A 27,017-nucleotide genomic window follows, 5' to 3' on the forward strand; every position below is an offset into this window, starting at 1 on the left:
TATGATATGGATAAGTAGGAAATGAGCAGCTAGCTCATACTAAAGTTTTGTTTCAGGCAAAACACAATTTAATTGATCACTAAATGCAAATGTGCATGGACTAAACTGTTTTTCAGATGGGCCAAAATAATTACATTTTGTGCAAGCACATTAATAGGCCCCCTCATTAAGAAATAAATACATATATTTGTGCATATGTGTAGAAACTTCTACATATGAACTCTTCAGACATTAAAAGACTGCCTGTGTTGTGCTCTCTGTTGTTTATAGAGCTCTTTTGGTTTGAAAGTCTGAGAAATTAAGGAAATATGTTTTGCAAAAACTCTTTTCTCTCAATGTAGTCAATTTGCCAAAAGGAAATTTGACATCAAACGACAGCATCATCTTAGAAGGTCCACTTACGCAGTAACTTAGATCACAAAAAGTGTCACAAGCTCAGTAAATTAGCACACAAAATGATGAATTGGGTAAAATTGCGTCAGATAAAAACAATCAAATATTAAAAGAGGATACACTTTTCACTTTGACATCAAGGAGACACTAAGTAATCACCAACAAGAGCTACATCATTTTCTCCATTTAGTGTAAAAGTAATAAAAGGCATGTCAAAGTCCCTAGTGTGATACGGGACCCTGGATGTTCATTACGAACTGGACTTTACCTCATCTAATAAGGGTAATATTTTGGCAAATAAGGTCATTATGATAATAAGAGTCACATTTTACTTATTTGTTTTCTTTTGGCTGTAACTGTCATGATGAACAAAAGAAGGCCAATTAGAGTTTAGTCTTTCTCTGAATTGGATTTCATAGCAGAAAAACAGGGCCATGCGCTTTAAATTCATCAGGGACGAATGGAAAATGTGATTAAAATTTTGTGATTAAAAAGTCCTTGTTGGAGAATATACTGTAAGTTTGTGTATCAGGACACAGAGCTCTGTAGCTGTAATTACCTGAGAGAATTTGATTCCTCTTAAATAGGTTACCAGTGGATTTGAAAATGTTCACAGAATAATGTTAAAGAGTTTGGTGAGTTATTGTATTTTATTGTATGATGCTGCAATAAGGCCCTTAATTGTGTTAAATGCCAGAGAAGGAACATTTCTCAAAATTGTTTTTAATATATTATCAGTTAATGCTGAGCTACTTTCAACTAAACTTATCAACTGGTTTACGCTTAACTTAAATGTATGCATAAAAGAGCACAGCAACATTTTGCCTGTGTGCATACAGGGCCTTTTTATAGGCTGCATAAGACAATGCACAGCACTTTCACAGCTTTTGTCAGTGTCTTTGAAAGTGACTATTTGAGATCATGATTAGTTTGGTAGCTGCATAATTCAGTGGCATGTTCTCAATCTAAACGCTGGCACTGACCCACATCACCCACCAGGGTTTACTTTTGAAATGTATTCCACTACAGATTACAGAATACATGCTGTAAAATGTAATTTGTAACATATTCCTTTAGATTACTCAAGGTCAGTAACATATTCTAAATACAGTACTTTGGATTACTTCTTCAGCACTGGTAGATTTTTTCACTTGTTTTGGCTATAAAAACTCTGCCAGCACAGTAAGACAAAATACACATGTTAAAAATACATTCTCTGAAAAACCTAAATATCTTATGCAGTGTTGTTTCTAAAACAAGGTCAATAAAATTGATCTTGTTTTAAGGATTTTTAGATATTTTTACAGGAAAACAATACAAAAATTATTATCAAGAATATGATTTTTGCCCTAATATCAAAGGTCTTACTAGAAAAAAGAAATTATGATCCAACGTGAATTTTCTTGATAAAAAATATGATCGTGCCTGGTAACATGTGCATGTAAAATGGCTAGAAATAACATTTTAGCTTAGCGTAAAGCTGACAATTTACACAAGGTTTATTTCTATTTCTTCTGCTCCAAACTTACTTCAAACGTACTTCTCTGTCTGCTCGTATGAATGTAACACATCTTAAGAAAGTGTTTCACCGCTGTTCAGATGCACTTTGGATCGCATCATTTATATGTATAAATGTTTTCCATCTGAAAGGACTAAATATTAAATGAAACAAATGACAATAAAATGCAAAGTAATCTCTTCAGTAATCAAAATTATTTTTGAATGTAACTGTATTCTAAATACCAGTGATTTAAACTGTAATTGTAGTGGAATACAGTTACTTATAATTTTGTATTTTAAATACGTAACCCCGTTACATGTATTTCGTTACTCCCCAACACTGTCACCCACTCACTAAAACACATGCACCTACACTCAACAAGCATCACCTTATAAAAGGAACTGATTGGTAACACTTTACAATAAGGCTGTATTCATAAAAATTAGTTAACTACATCAGTTAATATGAACTAACAATAAACAAAATTGGTCTGGTCACATGACCTCAACATGTCAGCCCCACATGAGGCAAAACATACGGTGTGTCTCAATCAGCTCTCAAGCTCCCTATGACATGAATCAGTATGTCAATAACACAAATTCAGGCACTGGCAAGAGTGTTCATCCACTTAACATTGGGACACAATTATGAGGTCCTGCTTTTAAATGCAGCTGGTATTAATCAGCAACATTGCTGTATAAATGACACTATCATGCATATTCAGTGTAGATATTAAAAACGACTGTGTTATTATGAAAGATAAATTACATAAATGAAGAAATAAATATACAAAGGAGTGTATTTTAAATCTTTGTCTAACAACTCTAATATTTAAAAGTTTGTTTCCCTTTCATGAACATTATGGATGAAAGATTATTCTCTTTTAACCTCCTGAGACCAGAGCATGACTGCTGTGTGCATTTTCCATTTGCCATTTTGATTTGTAACTAGTAACACTTAGTAAACATGCAAAGAAAAAAAATTCTAGAGCAAATAGTTTTCCTAAAAATGTGTGTGTGATCAGCGGGACTAAGTTGTGAAATTTTAAATAATACCAAGCTATAGAAAGTCAGATTTTCTTTTTTTTTTTTTTCATAAAATTGTTTATGTTTCAAGGAGTGGTGGTTATTTATGTTATAGACATTACAGCTGATTTTCTGTAAAGCTGAATAAATAATTCTGATTCAAAGTAATTGCCAGCCAGGTCATCCGATCACTGCCAACCATGTTAAAATAAAATTTAGCATTATAAATTCGGAATCTATGTATTGATTACCATTGTCCCAGTCTGCCAAACATGTTGAGTGGTCCAAACATCATCTGCAGCCTGAAACTGAATTTTTGGTCAGATTTAAGGAGTGAATAGACTTCTGCATTGAAAGCTATAGGATGTATCCTTGCTCCCTATTTAGTGAATGACTTAAACTATTTGTTTGCATTGGTCTCAGAACAGTTCTTAATGCACCTTATTTTCATCCTAACGCCATATAAAGCCTCAGAAAACAAAAATTTTCTGCTTTTGGATAAACCCATTGATTCTCAATGTGAAAATGCACAGTGAATATAGGAATGTATTTACTAATGTTAATTTGTATAACCGTCTTGTACAGTGATAACAAAATAAAATAACATTTATATTAAAATGAAACAAAATAACCCACAGATTTGTTCATGTGGAAAGTTATTCAAGTTATGTTTTTTTCAACTTTTGTGGGAATAATGTCCCACAAGACACATATGTGTACATCATGTTTATCATCGCGCTAATGCATAAAAAATGAATAAATTTCTTTAAAGTGGTATTTCAAACGAAACTCTACTCTTTACACCCAAACAGGTTTCAGTGAAAAACCTTAAAGAGGTTTCTTACCAGAAACACTTTTGTTGCCTCCGCGCCCATAGAAGCACTTCATGGAAATCAACACAGCCCTAGAAATGGCCAACTCCCCTGATCAGTGCCCTGACTACTGAACTAGGGAGCTGATTGAGACGCACTAGAATCAAAAATAAAATGTGTCCACAGTTATGACTTGAGTCTCATATCATGTGTGTGCACTCAATCATTTTAAACTTTTTATTTTCTTCAAAAGTACTAGTCATTAATATGTGTAAAAAAAAAATAAAATAAAATAAAATTTACATGGTGTACATTTGAAAAATTTGTTCACCCTTAATATGAGGGAGCATGACCTCTCCATATTCACCCCTGCTTTATACCTTGATGACAGTGCAAAAAATGTATTCATTTTAAACAGTCTCCACCACCCTACCTGATCCCACCATCTAATAAATTTGAGCTCAAGCAGTCAGCCTGCCACCGTTTTGTAAACAAGACCATGTGATGCAACCCATTTGCAGCCAAAGTATTAAACTTGTATTTTTACCTGGGGTGCGATGTGATTTGACAGGTGGTATAATGGTATGTTTCTGCCCTATACCCTCTTACCAGATTTGGAAAAATGGCCTGATGAGTTCTTGATAGCGTTGGGTTGATCTTTTGTATATGCTAGCTTATCTCCCAAAGTCAATTAAACAGCTGTAACATTTACACCGCCAGCGCGGCCCTATCAAACGCAAGCTTATTCATCCCGGGGCTCACGTGAAGCATGTGCGCTGCCGCCGCGTGACATCGCGCAACAGGTCAGGTGATTATGTGGCGGCAAGATGCATTTCTGTTCCTGTGAGTGCGAGTTTTCCTCCCCTTATCGATGTCGTTGCGAGAGGCAAGTGACACGGTGCACTGCTCGCTGAAGAAAAAACTGAATTAATTTGACAATGAATAAGTGACAGACGTTTCTGTCTCTTAATGCCGCTGTTCTGTCGCTCTCTTTCCATATCATTCCATCTCTAATTGTGCTACGGACAGCTCTAAGCACATCTGGGAATTGCAGCGACGCTCTGGTAAAGATTAACGGCCCCTCTATGCTTTGTTGCTGCTATATTTGCATGATAATTAGTTGAGGGCTGTATATATATTTAAATTTATTTATTCTCTAGTGCTTGGAATACGCGGCGAAAGGAATGCAGCTACATGCATTAATTACAGTGATTAAAGTGTTCACTGAGCTGTCTCTTGATGTGTTTATTAAATTAATAAGTAAATTGACAGATGAGACTTTGGAACTCACTGAGATGTTTCCCTTTTTTTTATGGAGTCCTGGCACATTTTAAATCTGTGGCAGTAACAAAGGGATCAAACCTCTTCCATTCCTGGAGGGGGTAAGTGTTAAGGATTGAGGAAGAAACATGTCTTTGTGAAGTAATGAAGCTTGAACATACTATTGTGACCTACATAAAAAGGATTAATGAAACAATAATTGGTTCCAGATGAATTTCATCTCTGAAATTTCATGACATTCGTTATTCCGCATGGTCTTATGTTAAAAGGTATCATTCTACTGTATGTAATTGTGAGACTATTTTGATCTAATGAGCTGCACATGGATTTATTACATGTAAATATTTTGGGGTTATTCAATCAATCAAAATATGATTCTGGGTTTGAATTTACACACTTAATCATCCTCTCTGTGCAATAATGAAAGTTTGTTATGTTTTCGCAAATTTTAAACTCCCATGTACTGTTGACTGTAACCATTAATTATACAGACTGTACAAACCCTATTCAGATAGCATTTATGTGAGGCATGGTGTTAGTTTTCTATTCAGACTAAAAAGTATTTGTCTTTTTAGAAAGTCTGTAATTGACACACATCACCTTGAGCGAGCATCAGTGCCAAAGTGGGCTACTAAAACAATTTGACTCTCAAAAAATAAAAAAAAGATGTGGATTCTGCACTTCACTGTTAGAGTGATATGATACCTGTCAAGTTGATGGAGGTCTCATCCTCTGGCCTTCTCCAGGTCTGCAGGCAGAAGCCTACATTCTGACGAAGCCCCCCTCCATCCCAGCATACAGTGCAGCCTATTAAAATTAAAGCAGCTCCTTACTGTTGAAACATCATGTCCACCCCATTCCCCAACATGCATTGGGAACAAAGGGAACAATCTATTTTCCTGATAGAAGCCAGAAGTTGGTAAGAGGTTTGAGATGAGTGCGAGGATACAATTTGCCTAGAGAGTGCCCGAGGATCAAGCCAGCCCTGACTCACTCTGGAATGAGGCTGTCAGCTGGCAACCAGCAGTAATTGCTTCCCATGGCAGGACCCCACCAACCTGAGAAGAATGTGTGCATTGAGCTCGTCAACCCGGCAGATCAATATTCACAACAGCCCAATCATAATTGTTTTCTAAGGATACGGAACTTGTTGCGAATGCGAGCGGAGGGCGAGGCCTGATTGACACTCATTGACCAGAGCAAGTGGGGTAGGAGGATTAGGACAGATCAAGCTCACAGCTCGGAGGCTCAGCATACTGTTTGTCATTCAGGTTGAGAGGAGTGCAGAGAGAAGAATAAGAAAAAGACCCCAAAGAGGCCTGAGCCTGCAACTGTCAGTCCAAATACAGTGAAACGGTTCTGTTTGCAGACTGTTTGTCATGTGCACTTGGAGTTGTAATTCTGCAATTACAAAAATGTTAATTTTGAAAAGACTAAAACTTTACATTTAAGAAGGATGACCCATTGCCTCAATAATGTGGTCTACCCAGACATTCTTGAATGTCTGCCCTGCATAAAAAATGTTCAATCCACTAACAATCTTTCATCTGTCTGAAGAAAATTTCGTACACCGTCAAGCACCGAACTGAACTGTAGGATGCTTGGATGGCTGCTGCCACTGCCAACAGGTCCCAAGACCATCTCAAATGTCACTTCAGCCAACTGCTTACATGTGGCCCCTTGGCCAGTGACTCTGACATGCTATTATCTGTCTGGAGACAAGACGACACGCTGTTGTCAGAAAGCTATGTCTCTACACATGTATCCATGACAGAGTGGCAGATGGCTTGGATCAAATAATTTTTGTGTAAAAGGCTGTGTGAAGTTTCAAAATGCGACTCACAGGAGGCATAATAGAGCATCTTGTGTGGCTGCTGCAGATGCCTCTTGCAAAAGGCATAATAGAAAAGCACCTTGGGAGAATCCAGCAGCCATACAAATTTACAAAACAATGCATTAGGTACCATGAGGTCCCTAACCAATGTCAGTTTGAACATCAGCAAATCTGTTGTGTTTGTTCTAAACGTCAACACTAATGCACAAGTACAGACTTTAAAACTAATTCCACCATGGCTGTCTTAAAATATATATGGCACAATATATAGCATGTTATGTGTGTGTATATCTGTGCATATGTGTGTGTACTATTGAACTGATTAATATTTCTGACATAAATATGTCAATGAGCATGCATCATTAGAGGCTAAGGAGAGAGTCTCACTGGAACATTCCTTTCGCTCTCTGTCACTGCCTTCATTAGCATCACTGTGAGGGGAATTCACTAAGAATGAATTGTGCCTGCTGACAGTGTTTTTAATTTGCATGTGTTGTCTGCATTGTTGTTGCACCTGATTGACTAAGGCCCTGCTACACCTGAGGCCTATACCTTGAAGCCGGTTTCGGTGGCTAGCCAGGTAAGTTTTAATTTAGTTTGCGTCAAACCTGGTTTTAGGTATATGAAGGCTGGTCGTCTTTTAGCGATGTTTATCGCCATAGTAACTTACGCTACATGGATAACCTGCTCCCTGGCAGGTTTTGTTCTAGGTAACAGATCACTAACAGATACTGAACCAATCAGCTGTGAGTGCAGTGACATCTCTGATGCACTGAAGTCACTCCCCCGTCTCTCTTAACACGCACTTTACAGAATTTTTTTTATTTATTTTTGAATTGACTCTTCATGATAAATTATTCATTTGAAAGTCTAAATATACATTTCCGGTAGATAGAGTCTTGTATTTTTTTTAAATATACTATAATTGTTTTTCATTTACCTTCTCTAGCCATAAAATGAAAAAAATATCTATAAGCTATCTATAAAACAACTAGTAAAATGGATTAATATAATACTTGTCAATAGTGATGGGTTTTAAAATATTAAAAGCTTAATTTGTCCACAATATGGCAAAAGGAATGAATGCCACCCAAGCCTCTTCTTTCATGGGCTAGAGATGAAAATACAGTATTTCACATGAAGTTCAATATAAGCGGTACACAAAATATGTCTTTAAAATAAAAGACGTCTTATTATTGCATACAGTAATTATTGCCTCACTTTTTAATTATTCAATAGAATTATTCAATAGCCTGTATTAATTTGTACCAGTATTAAAAGATTTTAAGCTTTCAATTTAAATGAATAGAAAAGCTTTTTTATTTTAAATCAAGTTTTTAATCTTTTAAAATTAATAAACTGTGTGTTATTGTTGCGGACATACATATGTGAATTCACTTAAACATTGATATATCAGCTGTTTTATATATTTTTTATCACATTTATGAATTAGTGTAAATCATGTGTTTGAATTCTTCATCATGTCATGGTGATATCCATGGGAGCCTGCAGGATTTTATCGGAGGGTACGCACAGAAATCGGACCACACTTATATCTAGGGGGGTCCGGGGGCATATTCCCCCTGGAGAATTTCTTTTGTTACAAAAACAACACCAATACATTAAGTTCTAGTAATTTTGAGAGAAGCATTTTTATTTATTTTCTCGAGTATGTGTAGCATTCATGTAACTATTGGCTAAATCATTTCTTCCAGTAACCGTTCACAACAAATGCAATTATGCACAAAAAGCAAGACGCGCCACCACGAATAGAGCAGAACGTAAGTGTCTCGAGATGCATTTTAACATTTGAAGAAAAATGACACACATCTAGTGAATATTTACATGGTAAACGATTGAAAAAGCATTAGCGGCCACAAAAACACATTTGGCTTGAACAGCTTATTCACATTGCACTGCATTAGCTGAAGTTTCTCAAAGTTACCTTTCAAAAAGGCAGTCTTTTGTTTCAGTTGATAGTAGGTATATGTATAGGTATTTATATATTAACTTTATCCAGCACTGTTTGTTCTCAGTGTCCTTAAATACCATGATACTGTTTTAATGAGTGAGAAACCACTCCAAATGATTCCATGAGAGAGTGGTCCGAATGAACTGGATGAATCACAAATCAATTCAGACCATTTTGCAAGCATGTTTTAGTTAATTCACTGAAAATAACTGAATCAGAAGTATGATTCATTCGCGAATCGGGCATCGCTAGTTCTTTTAAACAGACAACATCAGCACAGGACACGCGTCATTATTGTTGAAATAATCTCAGAGGAAAAAAAATGTCAGGTCAGTCAGAGCGCATGGTACGCACTGTGCATACGGCCGTACAGCTGCAGGTGCCACTGGCGAACAATCTCTTTTTGTGATGTTTAAATGCATTTAAATTCTTCATATTTTCATAATGTTCAGACTTAAATCCCGCTGACTCTCTTGTGAGAAGTGAATCTGAATCGCTCTCTCTTTCTATGTTTCACGTGATTGGCTGTTCGCTGCAAACATCACTCATTCATGTGCAAGCGCACTAATACTAAACTCAGGATCAAAGCCTGACTTAACAGAGAAAGTTTATGAGCAGCATCATAGTACCAGTTAATCTTGATTGGATTGGTTTTGTTTTGTCAACTCAAAACCAATCCTGTAACCCTGAGTTTGTTCAATGAGCTTCATGGTATAGGCCACTGGTATTAAAATAAGTATTTGATAACTCACTACATGCTGATGATAATACGCAATAATTTTAAAAAAAAGTTACGTTAAAAAAGGCTGTTGGCAATACACAAAAAATATTGGCAAAAGTAATATAATATTTTTTTTTTTTTATTAGATTTATTTAAATAGGCTTTAGTATAAAATGTGTTCAGTTGTTCAAATGTGGCCATTTACCAAATTGTACTGTTTAAACATGAATTTTGTTTAATAAGTTTTAAAAGTTAATCCTCACTCATTTTAATTAAACATTTTACATTACAATATGTACATCATTTAAAGATTACTTCAGTTTGCTGGAAATTTGTCATACAGTTGAGATAGGTAAATGTTAAAAACAAACTGAAATATTCTTTGAATTTATTTTTACGTTTTATGCATTTCAATTGCATGACAAATTTCCATAAAAATGATTTGAATAATGTTTAAATAATGAACATATTATGAATTAAGCATAATGTGAAGTATTTAATTAAATTTAAATACTTAAAATGATGTTATAAAGAGACCGAAATATTATATCTAAATATATGTGCATATACTGTATATAAGTACAAGCCCTTGGATATGTCTTGTCCCAACTTCTTTCAGTTGGAAATATGTCAACACCAGAAAGAAATCTGTGTCAAGTAATTTCATGGGGACTTTAAAATATGAATATGCACACATCTCCATGCAGTTTACTCTGGGCTACAGCAGGTGTCCCCAGATCCCAGCCAGTACTAACTCATTGTCACCCTGTCACTGGTGTTGTGTCAGGCCCAGAGGTGGACCAGCAAATGTGTCCTCAGGCTGATGAATATGCTGCTCCAAAGTAGTTGTCACAACAGGAAAACTCTGGAGCACCTTGATGTGGCATACATCGTACCTACTGGCAGGGCTTTGTCTATGCCAGCCTCTTCCCTGTGAGAGGATGAGAGCTGCATGACTAGCTTAGCACACATCCAGCCCTTGTACAGCAGCACAGCAGGAGAGAGAGCTCACAGCAGGGCTTGTGTATGTGTGCGTGTGTGCGTGCGCGCGTACGTGCACGTGTGTGTTGTATACATACATACTGTATAGAACAGAGGTATCTGGACAGCATGTTTGGACGGCATGCTGAGACGGTTGATTTATATATATATATATATATATTCATTGTATCATGCCGTGCTGAGATTTCAGCTTAAAAATACATAAACATAAACAAATAATTTCACACTGCTGATGAGGTCACATTTCTTCCATAAAGACTTAATGTGTAGTGTTCCTGACCACTGAACTCAGGTCAGCTGTTGCTCATTTTACACTAGTCTGAATCAGCAGTAAGACAGCTGACAGCTGATTTCAAGCACCATGGTAAGCATGGTCAAAACATCACAATGTGGCCTAATTAAAATATTTCAGATCTGCTGCTTTAGCAAAGATGTAATTCCCTTTTTTAATTTATTTATTTAATATACTGTATTTTGTAAACATTTTGAAATAGAATTTTAAATTCTGTCTCGTCACCAACAATGACCAGCAATGACCAGGCTGGCAGGCAAGGTTACAGGAATGATACTGAAAACATAGCTGTCTCTGATATCCAAAATCAGTCCATTACTTCCTTATCCATGTGCAGAAATAACTTGGGTGCCATGGTGTTATTACATTTTGCACATGTTAGGGTGTCACACCAGGCCACCTAGGGCTTCCATACTGCAGGTGCAACCTACTTCATACCTCCTAGCCCGGGTCACGGTGCAGCATTGTAGACCAGAGCTGCCAGGTAATTGGCTACAACTCGGGTGTCAGGAGAATGTCTGGGTGAAAGGTTATGTTTTTTTTTTTCCTGGGAAAACTGGCAGAAAAAATGGCCACCAAGCTGCATTCCACTTGACAACTCTCATTATAATCTCCCCAAACACCTGTCACCGTGAAAGCCCCTTCCTGGTCATGGCCCAGATTCCCCAAATCCTTTCTCTCAAATCCTTTCTCTCATTTGGGCCACAAATGACAGGGAAGTGGCCCATGTACGATCCAAGGAAGTCACGATTCAACACAGAAAATAAGGTGTATCACATCGCCTAAACGTTTTGAGTTCAATTAACACGGGGCTGGGTGCACCTTTCACTCCATCTGCAGAATCTCCAGTTCTTATGCAAACTGTGTGCGTTTGTTGGGGAGCTCTGACAGCAACTGATGAGTGTCTCATTATCTCCACACCAGCCGTACACAGTAAGAGGAGCATAATCAAAGCCTGGGGGTACGTATTAATTATCCTTTTGAATAGTGATGAAATTTTAAAAAGATCTCCTTAAGGCTCCCATCATCAGCAGATGAAACAAAGCTCGGCACAGCTTGTGCATTGAGGCTCACATGTGTTTTTACATCTGTTCAGGATATTTCAATTTGATGCTCAACAAGCTGAGCCTGAGATTAAAGCATCATACGTGTCATCCACACAAACATCACTTCCAGAGCAGGCAAGCGTACGTGAGCTCAGCTTTTCCAAGAGAGAGGCGTCACTGGCGCAGACAACGCAATCGCACTCCTGTCTCCGTGTGTGTGTCTATGTGTGTGTCCTCTGCATGTCTGCAAATGAAGGATGATGCGATGCCTTTCACATGTTTGAGATGTCGAGGAAGGAGTCTTTTCTTTGTGTGTGTACGTGGAAATTTGCTTTTAAGAAATATTTATGAGCGGGTACCCTTTTTTAAAAGAAAGCGTTGTCTTTAATGAACATGTTTTAGAGATTGTTTCAGCATCTATAATTTATAAGGTAAGACTTCATCTGCGAACAGGGCTAGTTTGTAAATGTGAATACTTAATAATAATGGAAAAAAACATCTCACACAGCAGCTGTACTGGCATAATATGACACCTCTGGAGCAGACAGATATTCTCGGTAGAAGGCCAGTGTGTGTTTGTATGTGTCCATATCTCTCTGTGTGTCTTATGAGTAGGTTTATATGGAGGGTTTCTCCCCCATAGTGAGCAGAACCATGTTGACATTGGCAGCATTTGATATTGGCAAATCAGTTTTCACAAATTGCCTCCCCTACTGAAGTGCCAAGTGATAAAGATCTTATTACTAGTGTACATACAATTAGTCATGTTACACCTAATTAGTCAGCTTGTTGTACCTCAGCACCCTATTTATGAATCTATTTCTAGAAGGTCCCTAAATGAGGTGCTGGGACAACATCTCTATTTTTGTGCTTTACATTACAAAGACTTTACTCCCACATATTCTGTGCAGTACGCAAATCTGTGATCTTTTTCCACAACATAAACAGCATAATTTGTATATAACATAAACATTCTGTTTGAAAACCTAGTAAGCTGCCTTGCTGCCAACTGCCTAGATAGACAGCTGCCTTCTAAGGCCGATTCAAAGGGAATCTCATGATAGTCTTATTTGGAATGCTCTACATAGGCATGAACTCCATGCAAACAGTGCTCAATTGATGTAAATAGAGTTTGCCATTAGCATGTTGCTAAGCTAATGTCACGATTGGCCAAGTGCGCCCACTTTAGTGAGCTGCCAGCATCCCCCTTTACATGCCGCCCCTATGCATTTCATACCTTGCATATATGGTTTTGTGCCTCTGCTTTTAGGTATTTAATTAATTATTAGTATTTATTCTATAATTAACATTTCTCTTGCTTAGTAAGAGTTCTCCAAGACATATACAAGAATGAAACTGGCGTCCTCCATGTTTTCTCTCTGACAATAAAACACTTGAACATGAGTGAAATACTCTTCAGATAATTCCAATAGCACATGCAATAGGTAGTATCATCTGACTATCACATGGAGCAGATTTCTACCACACTACAGATGAGGAATAGAGCTGAACTAACAGCTTCAGCAATACTGTTCATCACTGCTTGGGAGCAGCAACACACATGTAATCATGCTCAATTGCTCTCTTCTCTCTCTCTCTCTCTCTCACACACACACACACATACACACACAAACACACGTCCAATAACTTGCTAGAAACAGCTCAAGCCATCGTTACTAGTTCTAAAATGACATTTTCGAATTAGAAACGGAGGCTTGGGCACATCTTTCAAACTATCACATCAGATCTTGATGCTTGGCATTAGTAAGTAGTTCCAAACACAAGAGGGTTTTTTTGGGACAGTCCTTAGTTTTTCCTTATTTATTTACTTGTTCGTTGAACTGTTGTATAAAAGCAATATCACATTCGCAATCATGCTTTATTGTCCATTTATCAACACGGCTGATACAGCACACCTGTGGGGGCTTTTAATAATTTTCTTGGACAATGGGGGTCTTGGAATCAAATAGTAGAGAAAAACTGTATTAGGCCATGTCCACATTAATCCCTTTATGTTTGAAAACTCTATTTTCAGTTTCCTAATGCCATTGTTTTCCAAAGTATGCAGTAATAGAGAGCTTTTTCGAAAGTCTTGGTGGAGGGAAATGCCATTTTAATGAGATGTGTAAATGTAGCAAAATCAATGTGTTTTCAAATGAAAGATTAGTGTGGACATGCCCTTAGAGGGCAGCATAATTTTGCTGCACACCTTTTGGAATAGCTTTCGCATCAGGAGCATTCCTGTGATGCCTTAAAATACTGCCTGTGTAGGCAGCTCACTAGGTTTTGGAACAAAGCACCATTTAATGAATGTGTGCCATTCATCCATCCATAAGGAACAACAGAACAGTTTTAGGTTGACCTTTGGATATAACTGAATACAACATCAACTCTTGCCGTCTCCACCCCCAAGGCCATGCATCCTCCTCATGCTCCACTGAGACCACCTTCTCCTTTATGCTAGTGGCAAAAAATAATAATCAAATCTATCCTTGCACACACACAAATGTTCCTTTGGAAAGTTCCTGCCAAGCTAGCAATCTCTTTTTTCTGGTTTTCACAAACACAAATGTTAATCGATACACCAACCCAATGACACGTTGCTTCATACTCTGAAATCTTTTGTGTAATTTGTATGTCTGGCTTCTTCTTCAGTAACCACAGAGGAGAGTCTTAGCAAGTGGCAGAGATGCAGAAACAGGCTTAATAGTGACAGGCTCGACATGCAGGTGAGGTCACAAGTAATAAACACTAATGAATACCAGATTAGACTTGGCACAATCAGGCTTACTGCAACACAGACCATATACTCCTCAAACAGAGCTTTATTTTGAGTGGAGCGGTGAGACTGTTAACACAGAAGGGTAAAAAAAGGTCTGTCAAGCTCTCACCCTGTCTGAGACTCTCTTTCCACAGCTGTACGTTATGTACACACATTGCATTTGCAAGCGATTCTTCCATTTGTCAGGCTGTTGGCCAACCTGTCATCCTCGCCCGGTGGAAAGCAAATCATTTATTTATTTGAGTTCAACATAATTAGAAGCATTGCCCCACCGCTTGGCAGTGACACCTTTTTTATGTTATCAAGTGCAAAAATGCATAGGTGTTAAGACATGCCTGTAAAAGGTGTGGAAATTATCACTTCTTGAAGCTTTAATATAATTAAATGGCAACAGGGCAGAGTAATTTTTTATACTTCCTTCTCTGGAAATGCTAGGCAGGAGATAAGGAGGGAAGAAAGGAGAAAATATATTTGCCTGTAACAAGCAGAAATATATTTACCAAGGAGGCTTTTGTCAGCACTTCTGTGCATTCAGGTCCAAAGGATTTTCAATCTGACATCTGTGTTCAGAGCATATGTAAATTGAGATAGCAAAAAATACCAAAATAAGGTATTTGTTTCCATATTGCTTCTTTTCTTCAACTCTAAATAATTGAATAGAAAAGAGGGCCTCTACAGTCATATTATCGAGTTTTGTGAGAATCTTCAACTTCTGTTTTTCTGTGCAACACCACACACACATCCCAGAACAGGCTAGGTGACAAAAGAGGCACTCCTTCTAGCTTTGAGCTTTTGACAAAAAGGAGTATGAAGAAGCCTAGCACAGGTACAGTACAATATGGTCAGCCTCCAGTGGGTTTGCTGGCAGTAACATTTGTCATCCACCAGTTACTGCCTGGGGGCCCTGACACACTCAACGTAGCATATTAAAAACATGTTGATGAGAGTGAAAATGTGGCTGAATGGGTGGGGGGAAGAGATGTGTAGTGTTTCACATCTCCCTTAAGTGTCTGCTTCAGGGACAGTTTATGTGCTAGAGATAGCGGCTCTTTGACACTGTCATCTTCTGTCATGTCGCCAGAGCTAGTTGCGATCAAGCTTCCGCAGAAGTGACTCTTCCACCTGCGCATTCTTTCGGTGCTGTATAACGCGTGCAACTCATCTCACTCTTTGTGCAGAATGTCTTGGGGCCTTTATGATAATGAATGCATGATCTGGGTCGTCCCCCACTAAAACATTACAATAAATAAAACATTTTAGTCCAGCAAGGCAGATCTCTTTTGTGTGTGTGTGTGTGTGTGTGTGTGTGTGTGTTTCCTAGTATTTAAGAGCAAAAACCATCATAGAAACAGTATACCCACATGTTATAGCTTAATGTTTTGGAGAACAATCCACCAGGGAACCCGATTCATTCCTGTTTGCCAGACAGAAAAGCACAATGTATAATTAAAAGTGTAAAGTGTAATAATGTAATTGTTGGAGTGTTGATTAGCATTAAATAGTGCTGCAGAAACATGACTGTAAGCCATATTTAGCATACTTAATTTATTAATTGAGCAAGCTGTTTGTTGCTTCTATTATGTAAGCTGAAGGAGGTATGAAGACTTCAGCTGTGAACTCTGATATAACTGTGACTACTGCTACTAACTCCAACACTTATGTAAACGGATAGCGTATATGCAGTTCTCATCTCAGAAATACAAACACAACATTCACGCTCCTCTTCTTGGAAAATGGACTTTCTGTATAATGCATAGAGGTTAAGGAGTAATATGCAAATATTCGAAAAACTGAAAATTACATATAGTGAAAGCACTTTATCTGATCTCTCATTTATTATATCAGTTTGAGTAAAGCTGGCACTTTTTTATCTTTTCTATTGATCAAAATGTTTTCTTTTTTTTTTACTTACAGGGCAATTCCCCACCCCATCTAAAAGACAATGTATTTGTTTTCACATGAATTGAACACCTTGGTTAGCGCTCAGGTGCTCACAGTGGAATATTAGCCTACGGTCTCTCCATCAAGGCCTCAACATCCTCCCACAGGCCGTGAGTTTGCCTATCAGAGAGAGTTAGCAACGTGGAGCCGTTGGTGGACATAAAGATAGAAGGTTTATTAAAGTACTTTTTTTTTCTTTTTTTTTTTTCAGAAGCACTTTAGTTTTTAAAGATTGCTACAAGTGCTAAAAAAACATACAAAGGATATTTTCTATTTGCCATGACAATGTATAAATATAACAAAAAGTGATAAATCATGTTATTCATACAGTACAAGAGAGGCAGAATCCACTGGCCACAGATCTTCCAGTGCTTTTTCTCCATGCTAATGTGTTGAGTTCTTTTATATACAAAGAAATACGTGTCTTACATGAAAAAGTATGATTGTAGTGCAAAAGTCTGAGACCACTAGTAAAAATGCCTCTATGTATTTTGCATTCTTTTACTAATTTAATATCATTTTTTCATTGAAAATTATATTATTAGTATAACAATTTGCGTGAAAAGTTTAATTGAAAAATGTAAATGCAAAATTTCTTAGTATTTAGCTTTTGTCTCTTTTGCTTTAATGACAGCATGTGCTCGAGCTGGCATTGACTCCACAAGTTAGTATGAAACCTGATGATCCGTGTAATCCCAGCATGATTTGAGAATGTTCCAAAGAGAATCTTCAACAGAACTGCTTCACTGGAAGCAAGTAAATCAGACCTTTTGTACAAAGATGTTTATATGGTTAATATGGTTTGCTTTCATATTATTAGTGACACTATTTTAAATTTTTTATTTTTATTTTTATTTTTATTTTTTATTTTTTTTTTTTGACATCGTAACTTTTCAAAATCAAGAAACTTTCTGCTTATTTACAAGTTTAAATGAAGAGGGAAAAAACATTTCAGTGTGGTCTCAGACTTTTGGAATAGCACAGAAATAACACTAAATATTTTCTGCAACAGGTACAGTTGAAACTGTGCGTATGTTTTTGTCTTCATTTATCCACCTGTGTGCCATTCACTTTTGATATCCCAGTTCTATCTCTTAATGATTATTTGCTCATAATATTATCCTTTCCCGTTCATCAGTTACAACAGATCGAAGTGCATGGCAGCTGCCCTGGCTTTGTTATGCCATCACACTGGAACTCCACATCTATTATGCAGTTTCACATTAATCTTTTAAATCAGTCTTCAAATTAACGTACATCCTCCCTTAAGAGAGGGCTGAGATGCTGTGAAGAGCGTGTTCCTTGCTGGCTTTGATATTTTTCAACTCTTCAGGATAGTCAGAGTGCCCTCCATTGTCCAATTATTGTACTGCACACATAATTTATTAGAAGCAAAAATGGTCAGAGGATTTTCTGTGACTTTAAACCAGTGCCAGTTGATTTAAGCAGAACTTTGATCACAAACTTGAGACGAGATGTTTTGTTTCCAATCTCCAGCCAGCACACTTTCCACAGTCCCTTTTACTTTAGAAGATAAACCAGTGAAGTTTGTAAAATGCTACACCAGTCAAATAATCAGTCTTAATGACCCCATGAAATTATTTGATGAGGGCAGTTTTCTGTCCTGTATTTATATATTTCCTATTGAAACAGAAAGGTTGGGCAGAACATATTGAAGTCCCTTTAAAAAAATAAATAAAATAAAAATAAACAAGCCAATAGGCTTTAATTACATGACAGCCATGAAACACGATTTTCTATTAAGTCCGTTGCAGATGGACGGACATTCACACTCTAGCAAGTATTTGATTGGCCAAAAATCTGCATAATGCAACATGAATAATCAATAGAGTGCCCACCCACTCTTGGTTCCGGAAATATTTTTCCCATTCTCATTCCCATTTTTATTTTATTTTATTATTTATTTATTTATTTATTTATTTTTTCTTTGGGATTTCACAAAATTCTTCATAAAATAGTTTTTAGCCGTTTAAAAAAAAAAAAAAAAAAAATCAGACAAAAAGACAAAAGTACAAGACTGTACTTAACATTTTTAATGAAGTAATGAACTACAATCCCATGATGCATTGAGAATGACGTAAACAAATGAAAACGATGGAAATAGATGTATGTGTACATATATATATATATATATATATATATATATATATATATATATATATATATATATATATATATATAAATTATATAAACAATATATTTTTTATGTTATTGCAAAATATTGACATATACACAAATTTATGAGAAGTTGTGTGTAGGTAGACCATCTTGATTGCGTCATTTACAGCGCATCATGGAAGAAGTTGTGTGTTGGTAGACCGACTTGATTGCGTCATTTACAGCGCATCATGGAAGAAGTTGTGTGTTGGTAGACCGACTTGATTGCGTCATTTACAGCGCATCATGGAAGTGGACGGTCGCTGCAGGGCTCTTGCTAGTTTGTTTGCTGCTATTTTCTGATTGGTGGAGCTTTCCCCTCAGGATCATGGGTAGTATAGTTCTTTATCAGGATTTTCCCTAATAAAGTATAAATGACACGAACTGATGGCATTAACAGAAGCATTTGATTAACAATCTCTGAGGTCACCATAGGTCTGTTTTGTTTTGTTTTTTTGTTTTTGTTTTTTTTAAATAATCGTTGATAATCAGTTTCACTATGGAAAAAATGAATAGGATTTTTACAGCCGGAACCACACTCTGTACTTTTTATCCATTTTACTGAAATAGAAAGACTGTAAATATTACATGAGTTTATCAGCTAAAAGTAATTTTGTCAACTTTTAAGAGTTGGCTGCTTATAAATGGCTTCAAAGCTAATAGACATGGACTAAAAGCTACAAACTTCAATTCTGATTTAATAATGTCTTTAAAAGTGGCTCAGCAGTATGATTTCAATGACTTGATTACAGAAATAACTCTCAAAGGGCGATATACCCCAATACCCTCTGAGAGTTCTGTAGTTCTATGTTCAAGCAGGGGGTTTCAGAGGAGTAGATGCTGTACATGCTGTCTTGTTGCTCAGGGCTGATATCCATGGACTGTATCACCAGAGTCTGGTCATCCCCATCCCTTTCACTTTTGTTGATAATCTCAATATCTGTTGTTGTGCACTCCTCACTGCACTGCGTAAGGTTGCTCCACCACTTTGAATGGAAGTGACGGACAAAATTATTTCAGATGTATATAATTCTTCAACTGATATGATGGACAACATTGGCCTTACCTGAGAATGGTCAATGTCCATTATTTTATTTTTGAAGTGTTTGGGATCTGGTACCTCAGGAAGAATCAATCTTCTAATGCTTTTAAGACAAAAATGGCATCATCGTTCAGACGTCTTAGAAAAACTGTGCAAGGAGAGTATTATAATAACCTAAGCATTGGTTAAACTCACCTCTCTTGTGTGAGCAGACACATTAGAAGTAAGCCGGTCATTGGCAGCACAGGTATCAAAACATAAAACCACATGTAGGAAGATGATTCTTCCATACAAGCACCTGTGAACAAAATATTTACTTGCATTCTAACTGTTTGCTATTTCACAAAATCAAAAGTTCAAAAAGAAACTAAAAAAACAAAACTCTCATCTCTGAATATAATCAAGATTTACTCTTGAACCATAAACACTGCATCTGGACAGATGGCCAGTCCATCACAGGGTGACATATATATATATATATATATATATATATATATATATATATATATATATATATATATATATACTACTGGTCAAAAGTTTTGAAACACTTGACTGAAATGTTTCTCATGATCTTAAAAATCTTTTGATCTGAAGGCGTATGCTTAAATGTTTGAAATTAGTTTTGTAGACAAAAATATAATTGTGCCAATATATGAATGTATTTAATTATAAAACTAAAATGTAATAAAAAAAAAATAAAAAAATTTTTTTTTGAAATTGATGACTTGGACCAAATAATAAAGAAAAGCAGCCAATAAGTGCCCAACATAGATGGGAACTCCTTCAGTACTGTTTAAAAGTACCCCAGGGTGATCCCTCAAGAAGTTGGTTGAGAAAATGTCAAGAGTACATGTCTGCAAATACTAGGCAGAGGGTGACTACTTTGAAGACACTAAAATATAACACAGTTTTGATTTATTTTGGATTTTGTTTTGTCACAACATAATTCCCATTATTCCATAGTTTTGATGACTTTACTATTATTCTAAAATGTGAAAAAAAAAAAAAAAATTATAATAAAGAATGAGTAAGTGTTTCAAAACTTTTGACTGGTAGTGTGTATATATATATATATATATATATATATATATATATATATATATATATATATATATATATATAAGGTATACATGTTACGGGATTACGTATTATTCCTTATACAAAATATAAGTAACTGTATTCCACTACAGTTACAATTTAAATCATTTGTATTTAGAATACAGTTACATTCAAAAAGTATTTAGATTACTGAAGAGATTACTTTGCATTTTATTGTCATTTGTTTCATTTAATATTTAGTCCTTTCAGATGGAAAACATTTATATATATAAATGATGCGATCCAAAGTGCATTTGAACAGCGGTTTGTTCAATAAACACTTTCTTATGATGTGTTACATTCATACGAGCAGACAGAGAAGAAAGTTTGAAGTAAGTTTGGAGCAGAAGAAATAGAAATAAACCTTGTGTAAATTGTCAGCTTTACGCTAAGCTAAAATGCTATTTCTAGCCATTTTACATGCACGTTACCAGGCACGATCATATTTTTTTATCAAGAAAATTCACATTAGATCATAATTTCTTTTTTTCTAGTAAGACCTTTGATATAAGGGCAAAAATCGTATTCTTGATGATAATATTTGTATTGTTTTCCTGTAAAAATATCTAAAAATTCTTAAAACAAGATCAATTTTATTGATCTTGTTTTAGAAACAACACTGCATAAGATATTTAGGTTTTTCAGAGAATGTATTTTTAACATGTGTATTTTGTCTTACTGTACTGGCAGAGTTTTTATAGTCAAAACAAGTGAAAAAATCTACCAGTGCTGAAGAAGTAATCCAAAGTATTTAGAATACATTACTGACCTTGAGTAATCTAACGGAATACGTTACAAATTACATTTTACAGCATGTATTCTGTAATCTGTAATGGAATACATTTCAAAAGTAACCCTCCCAACACTGTATATATATATATATATATATACAGTTGTGGTCAAAAGTTTGCATACCCTTGGAGAATTGGTAATATATGTACCATTTTTATAGAAAACATAAGTGAGCAGGCAAAACACATTTATTTTATTTCTTATGGGATTCATATTCAACTGTAGGTTATAACAGAATGGCACAATCATAAAACAAAACATGGCAACAAAGAAAAAAATGAAATGACCCCTGTTCAAAAGTCTTCATTCTCTTAGTTCTTAATACTGTGTATTGCCCCCTTTAGCATCAATGACAGCGTGCAGTCTTTTGTAATAGTTGTCTATGAGGCCCCAAATTCTTGCAGGTGGTATAGCTGCCCATTCGTCTTGGCAAAATGCCTCCAGGTCATGCAAAGTCTTTGGTCGTCTTGCATGAACAGCACGTTTGAGATCTCCCCAGAGTGGCTCGATGATATTAAGGTCAGGAGACTGTGATGGCCACTCCAGAACCTTCACCTTTTTCTGCTGTAACCACTGGAGGGTCAACTTGGCCTTGTGCTTAGGGTCATTGTCGTGCTGGAAAGTCCAAGAGTGTCCCATGCACGGCTTTCATGCAGAAGAATGCAAATTGTCTGCCAGTATTTTCTGATAACATGCTGCATTCATCTTGCCATCAATTTTCACAAGATTCCCAATACCTTTAGAGCTCACACACCCCCAAAACATCAGTGAGCCACCACCATGCTTCACAGTGGGGTTGGTATTCTTTTCACTATAGGCCTTGTTGACCCCTCTCCAAACATAGCGCTTATGGTTGTGACCATAAAGCTCTATTTTGGTCTTGTCACTCCAAATTACAGTGTGCCAGAAGCTGTGAGGCATGTCAAGTTGTTGTTATTTGTGGCATTGGCACAGTAAAGGCTTCTTTCTGGCAACTCGACCATGCAGCTCATTTTTGTGCAAGTATCGTCATATTGTGCTCCTTGAAACAACCACACCGTCTTTTCCAGAGCAGCCTGTATTTCTCCTGAGGTTACCTGTGGGTTTTTCTTTGTATCCTGAACAATTCTTCTGGCAGTTGTGGTTGAAATCTTTCTTGGTCTACCTGACCTTGGCTTGGTATCAAGAGATCCCCGAATTTTCCACTTCTTAATAAGTGACTGAACAGTACTGACTGGCATTTTCAAGGCTTTGGATATCTTTTTATATCCTTTTCCATCTTTATAAAGTTCCATTACCTTGTTACGCAGGTCTTTTGACAGTTCTTTTCTGCTCCCCATGGCTCAGTATCTAGCCTGCTCAGTGCATCCACATGAGCGCTAACAAACTCATTGACTATTTATCCATACAGACACTAATTGCAATTTAAAAAGCCACAGGTGTGGGAAATTAACCTTTAATTGCCATTTAAACATGTGTGTGTCACCTTGTGTGTCTGTAACAAGGCCAAACATTCAAGGGTATGTAAACTTTTGATCAGGGCTATTTGGGTGATTTCTGTTATCATTATGATTTAAAAAGGAGCCAAACAATTATGTGATGATAAATGGCTTCATATGATCACTATCCTTAAATTTTTTTGCATGATCAGTAATATTTTCAAAATCAATGCCAAAATTTCACAATTTCTGTCAGGGTATGCAAACTTTTGAGCACAACTGTATATATATATATATATATATATATATATATATATATATGGCCAATACATGCTTAATTTTAAGTAAAGCTTTTACCATTTACGTCATTAACCTAAACACATGCATGTTTTCCAAAGACCAAGAGATTTTACCTGTATTATTTCCCCAGTGTTGTACTTGTGTCCAATTGCTCCATTCCCCTTCTGCACAACTCACCATCATTCTTATTCTGAAATCGTAATTCTTCTTCATACTGAGAGTAGGCAAGTTTAAAACATAGACCTCGTTTTTGTGTTCAAGTTCATACTTCTGACCTCTCTGCAAAAGTACAAACACAAAGATGTCTTTGTTTATATTTTCTAAGTTTGCTTTGAACAGTTCAGTCAGTTGCCTGAGATTTGAGGAAATAAGCAGTAAATCAAATATCACCCATAAAGAACAGCTTAGACCAGCATGGAAATCCAAGTGGTTTTATGCTTGTTTGCTGCTGGTCTTGCTAGTGGACCTGTTTGCCATGTTGTTCACCAGCAAAAAATAAATAAATAAATAAATAAATAAATAAAAAATGATCAACTCACATGAGCTTTCAAATGAAACTGGCTGACCAAGGGAGGTTTGCTGGTTAAAGGAATATTCCGGGTTCAATACAAGTTAAGCTCAATCAACAGCATTTGTGGCATCATATTGATTATCACAAAAATTTATTTTGACATGTCCCTCCTTTTCTTAAAAAAAAAAAAAGAGCAAAAATCTGGGTTCCAGTGAGGCGCTTACAATGGAAGTGAATGGGGCCAATCCATAAACGTTAAAATACTCACTGTTTCAAAACTTTAGCCACAAAACATAAACAATATGCATGTTAGCATGATTTTAATGTGATTAAATCGCTTACTAACCTTTTCTGTGTAAAGTTATAGCCAATTTTACAACTTTGTTGCCATTTCTTTAATGACAAGGATGGATTAGTCAAATTTTGGTAATCAGCAATATGCCACAAGTACTGTTGATTGAACTTAACTTGTATTGAACTCGGAATATTCCTTTAAGCTAATAAAGACCAGCATCATTTGCTAAAGACCAGCATCCAGAGCACAATGAATGTAATTTCAAAAAGGATATTTATATAACTAGATGTATAATTAGATGTGCAACTATATTTTTTCAAGCACATCAAACAAACACAGTCTTTGTTGCTTCTATTTCCTGCTCACAGTTAGCCTTAGAGCAGTTTGAAAGTAAGTGTTCCTTATTGTGTAAGTGTCTGTGGGTGTCCAGTGGTGAAGTACCTCCCAGTCTTTGACACATTGGCTCTTGCACTGCACTTCACTTGTGTAACACCTGGGATCTGTCCTATTATTTGGTGCCTTCCATGTCACACTGATAACATGTGATGTATTACTGATCTTCATATCAATCTTGTCTAGGTCAATCTTGAACAGGTCTAAATCATGAAAAGAACAGATGATGACATGAGTGTTTATAGCCTTAAAGGGATAGTTCACTAAAAAATATTTCACCCTCATGTTGTTCCAAACCTGTATGACTTTCTTTCTTCGGTGGAACACAAAAGAAGATCTTAATCATTGTGTTAGTTTTAGTCACAATTCACTTCCATTGTATCTTTCTCCATACAATGAAAGTGAATTATGACTGAGGCTGTCAACATCTCTTGTGTTCCACGAATAAGAAAAGTAAGTCATAGGGGTTTGGATCAACATAAGGGTGAGTAAATCATGACAGAATTTCTTTTTTGGATGATCTATCCCTTTAAAATAATTTGAATGAATAATACACAGCTTTACTATGAAAACACAGGGTTTTTACATAATGAATGTATTTTGATGTGAATCTTCTGTGTAGGGTGCAGAGGATATACCAGTTCGTGTGAATGCGTATCTTCCCCACCTCAGGCTTTTCATGTGGCTAGCTTGACAGCTCATTGCTGTGACACACTGCTACTTATCAATCGTTCTCAGATGTTCCTCTAACTGTATACTGGCAAGAATGTATGTTTCATATGCTCTGCTACCACTCATTTAATCTATGCCCTTTATGTTGGGCAATACTGTCTTTCAGGTTTAGGATTTCTGAAGGTTATTTTAGGTTTTTGTGACAAGTCTAATAGCCACATTTCTGTGGGACTTGAGGTTACTGTCGTACATATGTAACCGTTCCTGCTTGACCTGCTCCGAGCGGGATTCAAACCAGCATCTCCAGCATGGGAGGCAGGTGCGCTAACGAGGAGGCTAAAGCCTCTAGCGTCAGTCGCTAGTGCGCCTCTTGAGGCCAGGGGAGTGAGGTTTACACACTGTACAGCTAGCTACCAGCTGGCTACTAATTTGTAAGGTGCTTTGCTAAGAGCTCTTTCTGTATATTGGTATATAGATTGCACTTCTGATATATAATTGATTTATCTGTGTGATTTTTCAATCGGAGTGATATATAAATCGATATCTCTAATCATAGTGGCTGAAATCACAACATAATCTGTCACATGACAATAACAATGAATAATACTCGCAATTAATTGAGAAGTTATTTTAAACAACATATATAGTTATTTAAATCAGACACTCTGTTTATTAAGACAGAGGGGTAAAAGTGAAATCTCTTACCTTCTTCGAAATACTCAGCCCTGGGCTTAGGGGTGAAGAACAGAAGAAGGACAAACTGGAGACACAGACGCCAGTTGCTCATGACCAGTACCTGTCTCAGTCACTTATCAATGAAGAGCGCTCAGAGCATTGAGGAACAGGTGTCACAATTTATAGTACCTGAGCTACTAAACACTCATTTCCTTCCCCTTGTCTCACCCTCACGTCTTACTCTTAGAATGATTCAGTCTTGTATGGGGGAGGGCTTTAGGCTCTCAATTTATTTTGCACTCTTTCTCCCTAAATTAGTATTTATTTCTTGGAACTCCAATAAATTTTTTATAAATTATTGCTGATGATTTCATTGTGTGGCTTTGGACTGAACAAGGACCAGGGTTGTCATTTGAAAAGTTTGCTTACACTCTATAGATTCCAAACAGGGGGTTACATATGAGAAACCTCTTTCTTATTTAAGTTCTAGGGTTCTTTGGAAAATCCTCAGTCCTTCACTTTTGTTATCAGATGTTACCTAGCACTAATGTTCTTATCTGAAGACCCTATAATGTAGCATCACAACTTTTTACAGTGAATCTACAAATAACCATATGATCAACTCAAGAACCCTTATAGTGAAAATAGTTATTGATAAGAAGGGTTCCAATCTAAAAGGTGCTGCAAAGAACTATTAACAAACCTTTAGTGTGGACTCTATGATCATGATAAAAATCTGCAAGATATGGGATTATAATTTGTGTCAGTTATCTTGGGGTCAGAGAGTCAGAGATGAATTGCTCTCAAAAGTTGGGAAAACCTTCAATGGCAACATGATGCAAAAGATTTTAGATTTTTTTTTTTTTTTTTACTTTTGACCAAAGTCACTCACACAACTAAAATATTAAGCTTTGCTAACAAATAAAAAAAAGAAAAGAAAGAATAAAAAGAATAATAATAAAAGAAAAAGAAATGGTGAAGAAAAGAACAACTGTTCTCTTGTTTACCAATTATTTTTGATTAACAACACAGAAAACT

At 36.4% G+C, this 27,017-nt stretch overlaps 1 protein-coding gene across 1 annotated transcript; it reads right to left on the reverse strand.

Moving 5' to 3' along the window:
- Positions 1-19,364: 19,364 nt before the first annotated feature.
- crlf2 (cytokine receptor like factor 2) lies at positions 19,365-26,147 on the reverse strand. The gene is made up of 6 exons (XM_051709441.1): positions 26,010-26,147; positions 24,681-24,835; positions 23,547-23,712; positions 20,018-20,120; positions 19,847-19,925; positions 19,365-19,766 (listed from the first exon to the last, which is right to left on the reverse strand). The coding sequence occupies exons 1-6, from the start codon at positions 26,089-26,091 to the stop codon at positions 19,542-19,544; spliced, it is 810 nt and encodes a 269-aa protein (XP_051565401.1). The 5' UTR covers positions 26,092-26,147; the 3' UTR covers positions 19,365-19,541.
- Positions 26,148-27,017: the final 870 nt, after the last annotated feature.

This window comes from Myxocyprinus asiaticus, chromosome 10 (assembly GCF_019703515.2).
Source record: "Myxocyprinus asiaticus isolate MX2 ecotype Aquarium Trade chromosome 10, UBuf_Myxa_2, whole genome shotgun sequence".
In the NCBI taxonomy this organism is placed as follows: domain Eukaryota; kingdom Metazoa; phylum Chordata; class Actinopteri; order Cypriniformes; family Catostomidae; genus Myxocyprinus; species Myxocyprinus asiaticus.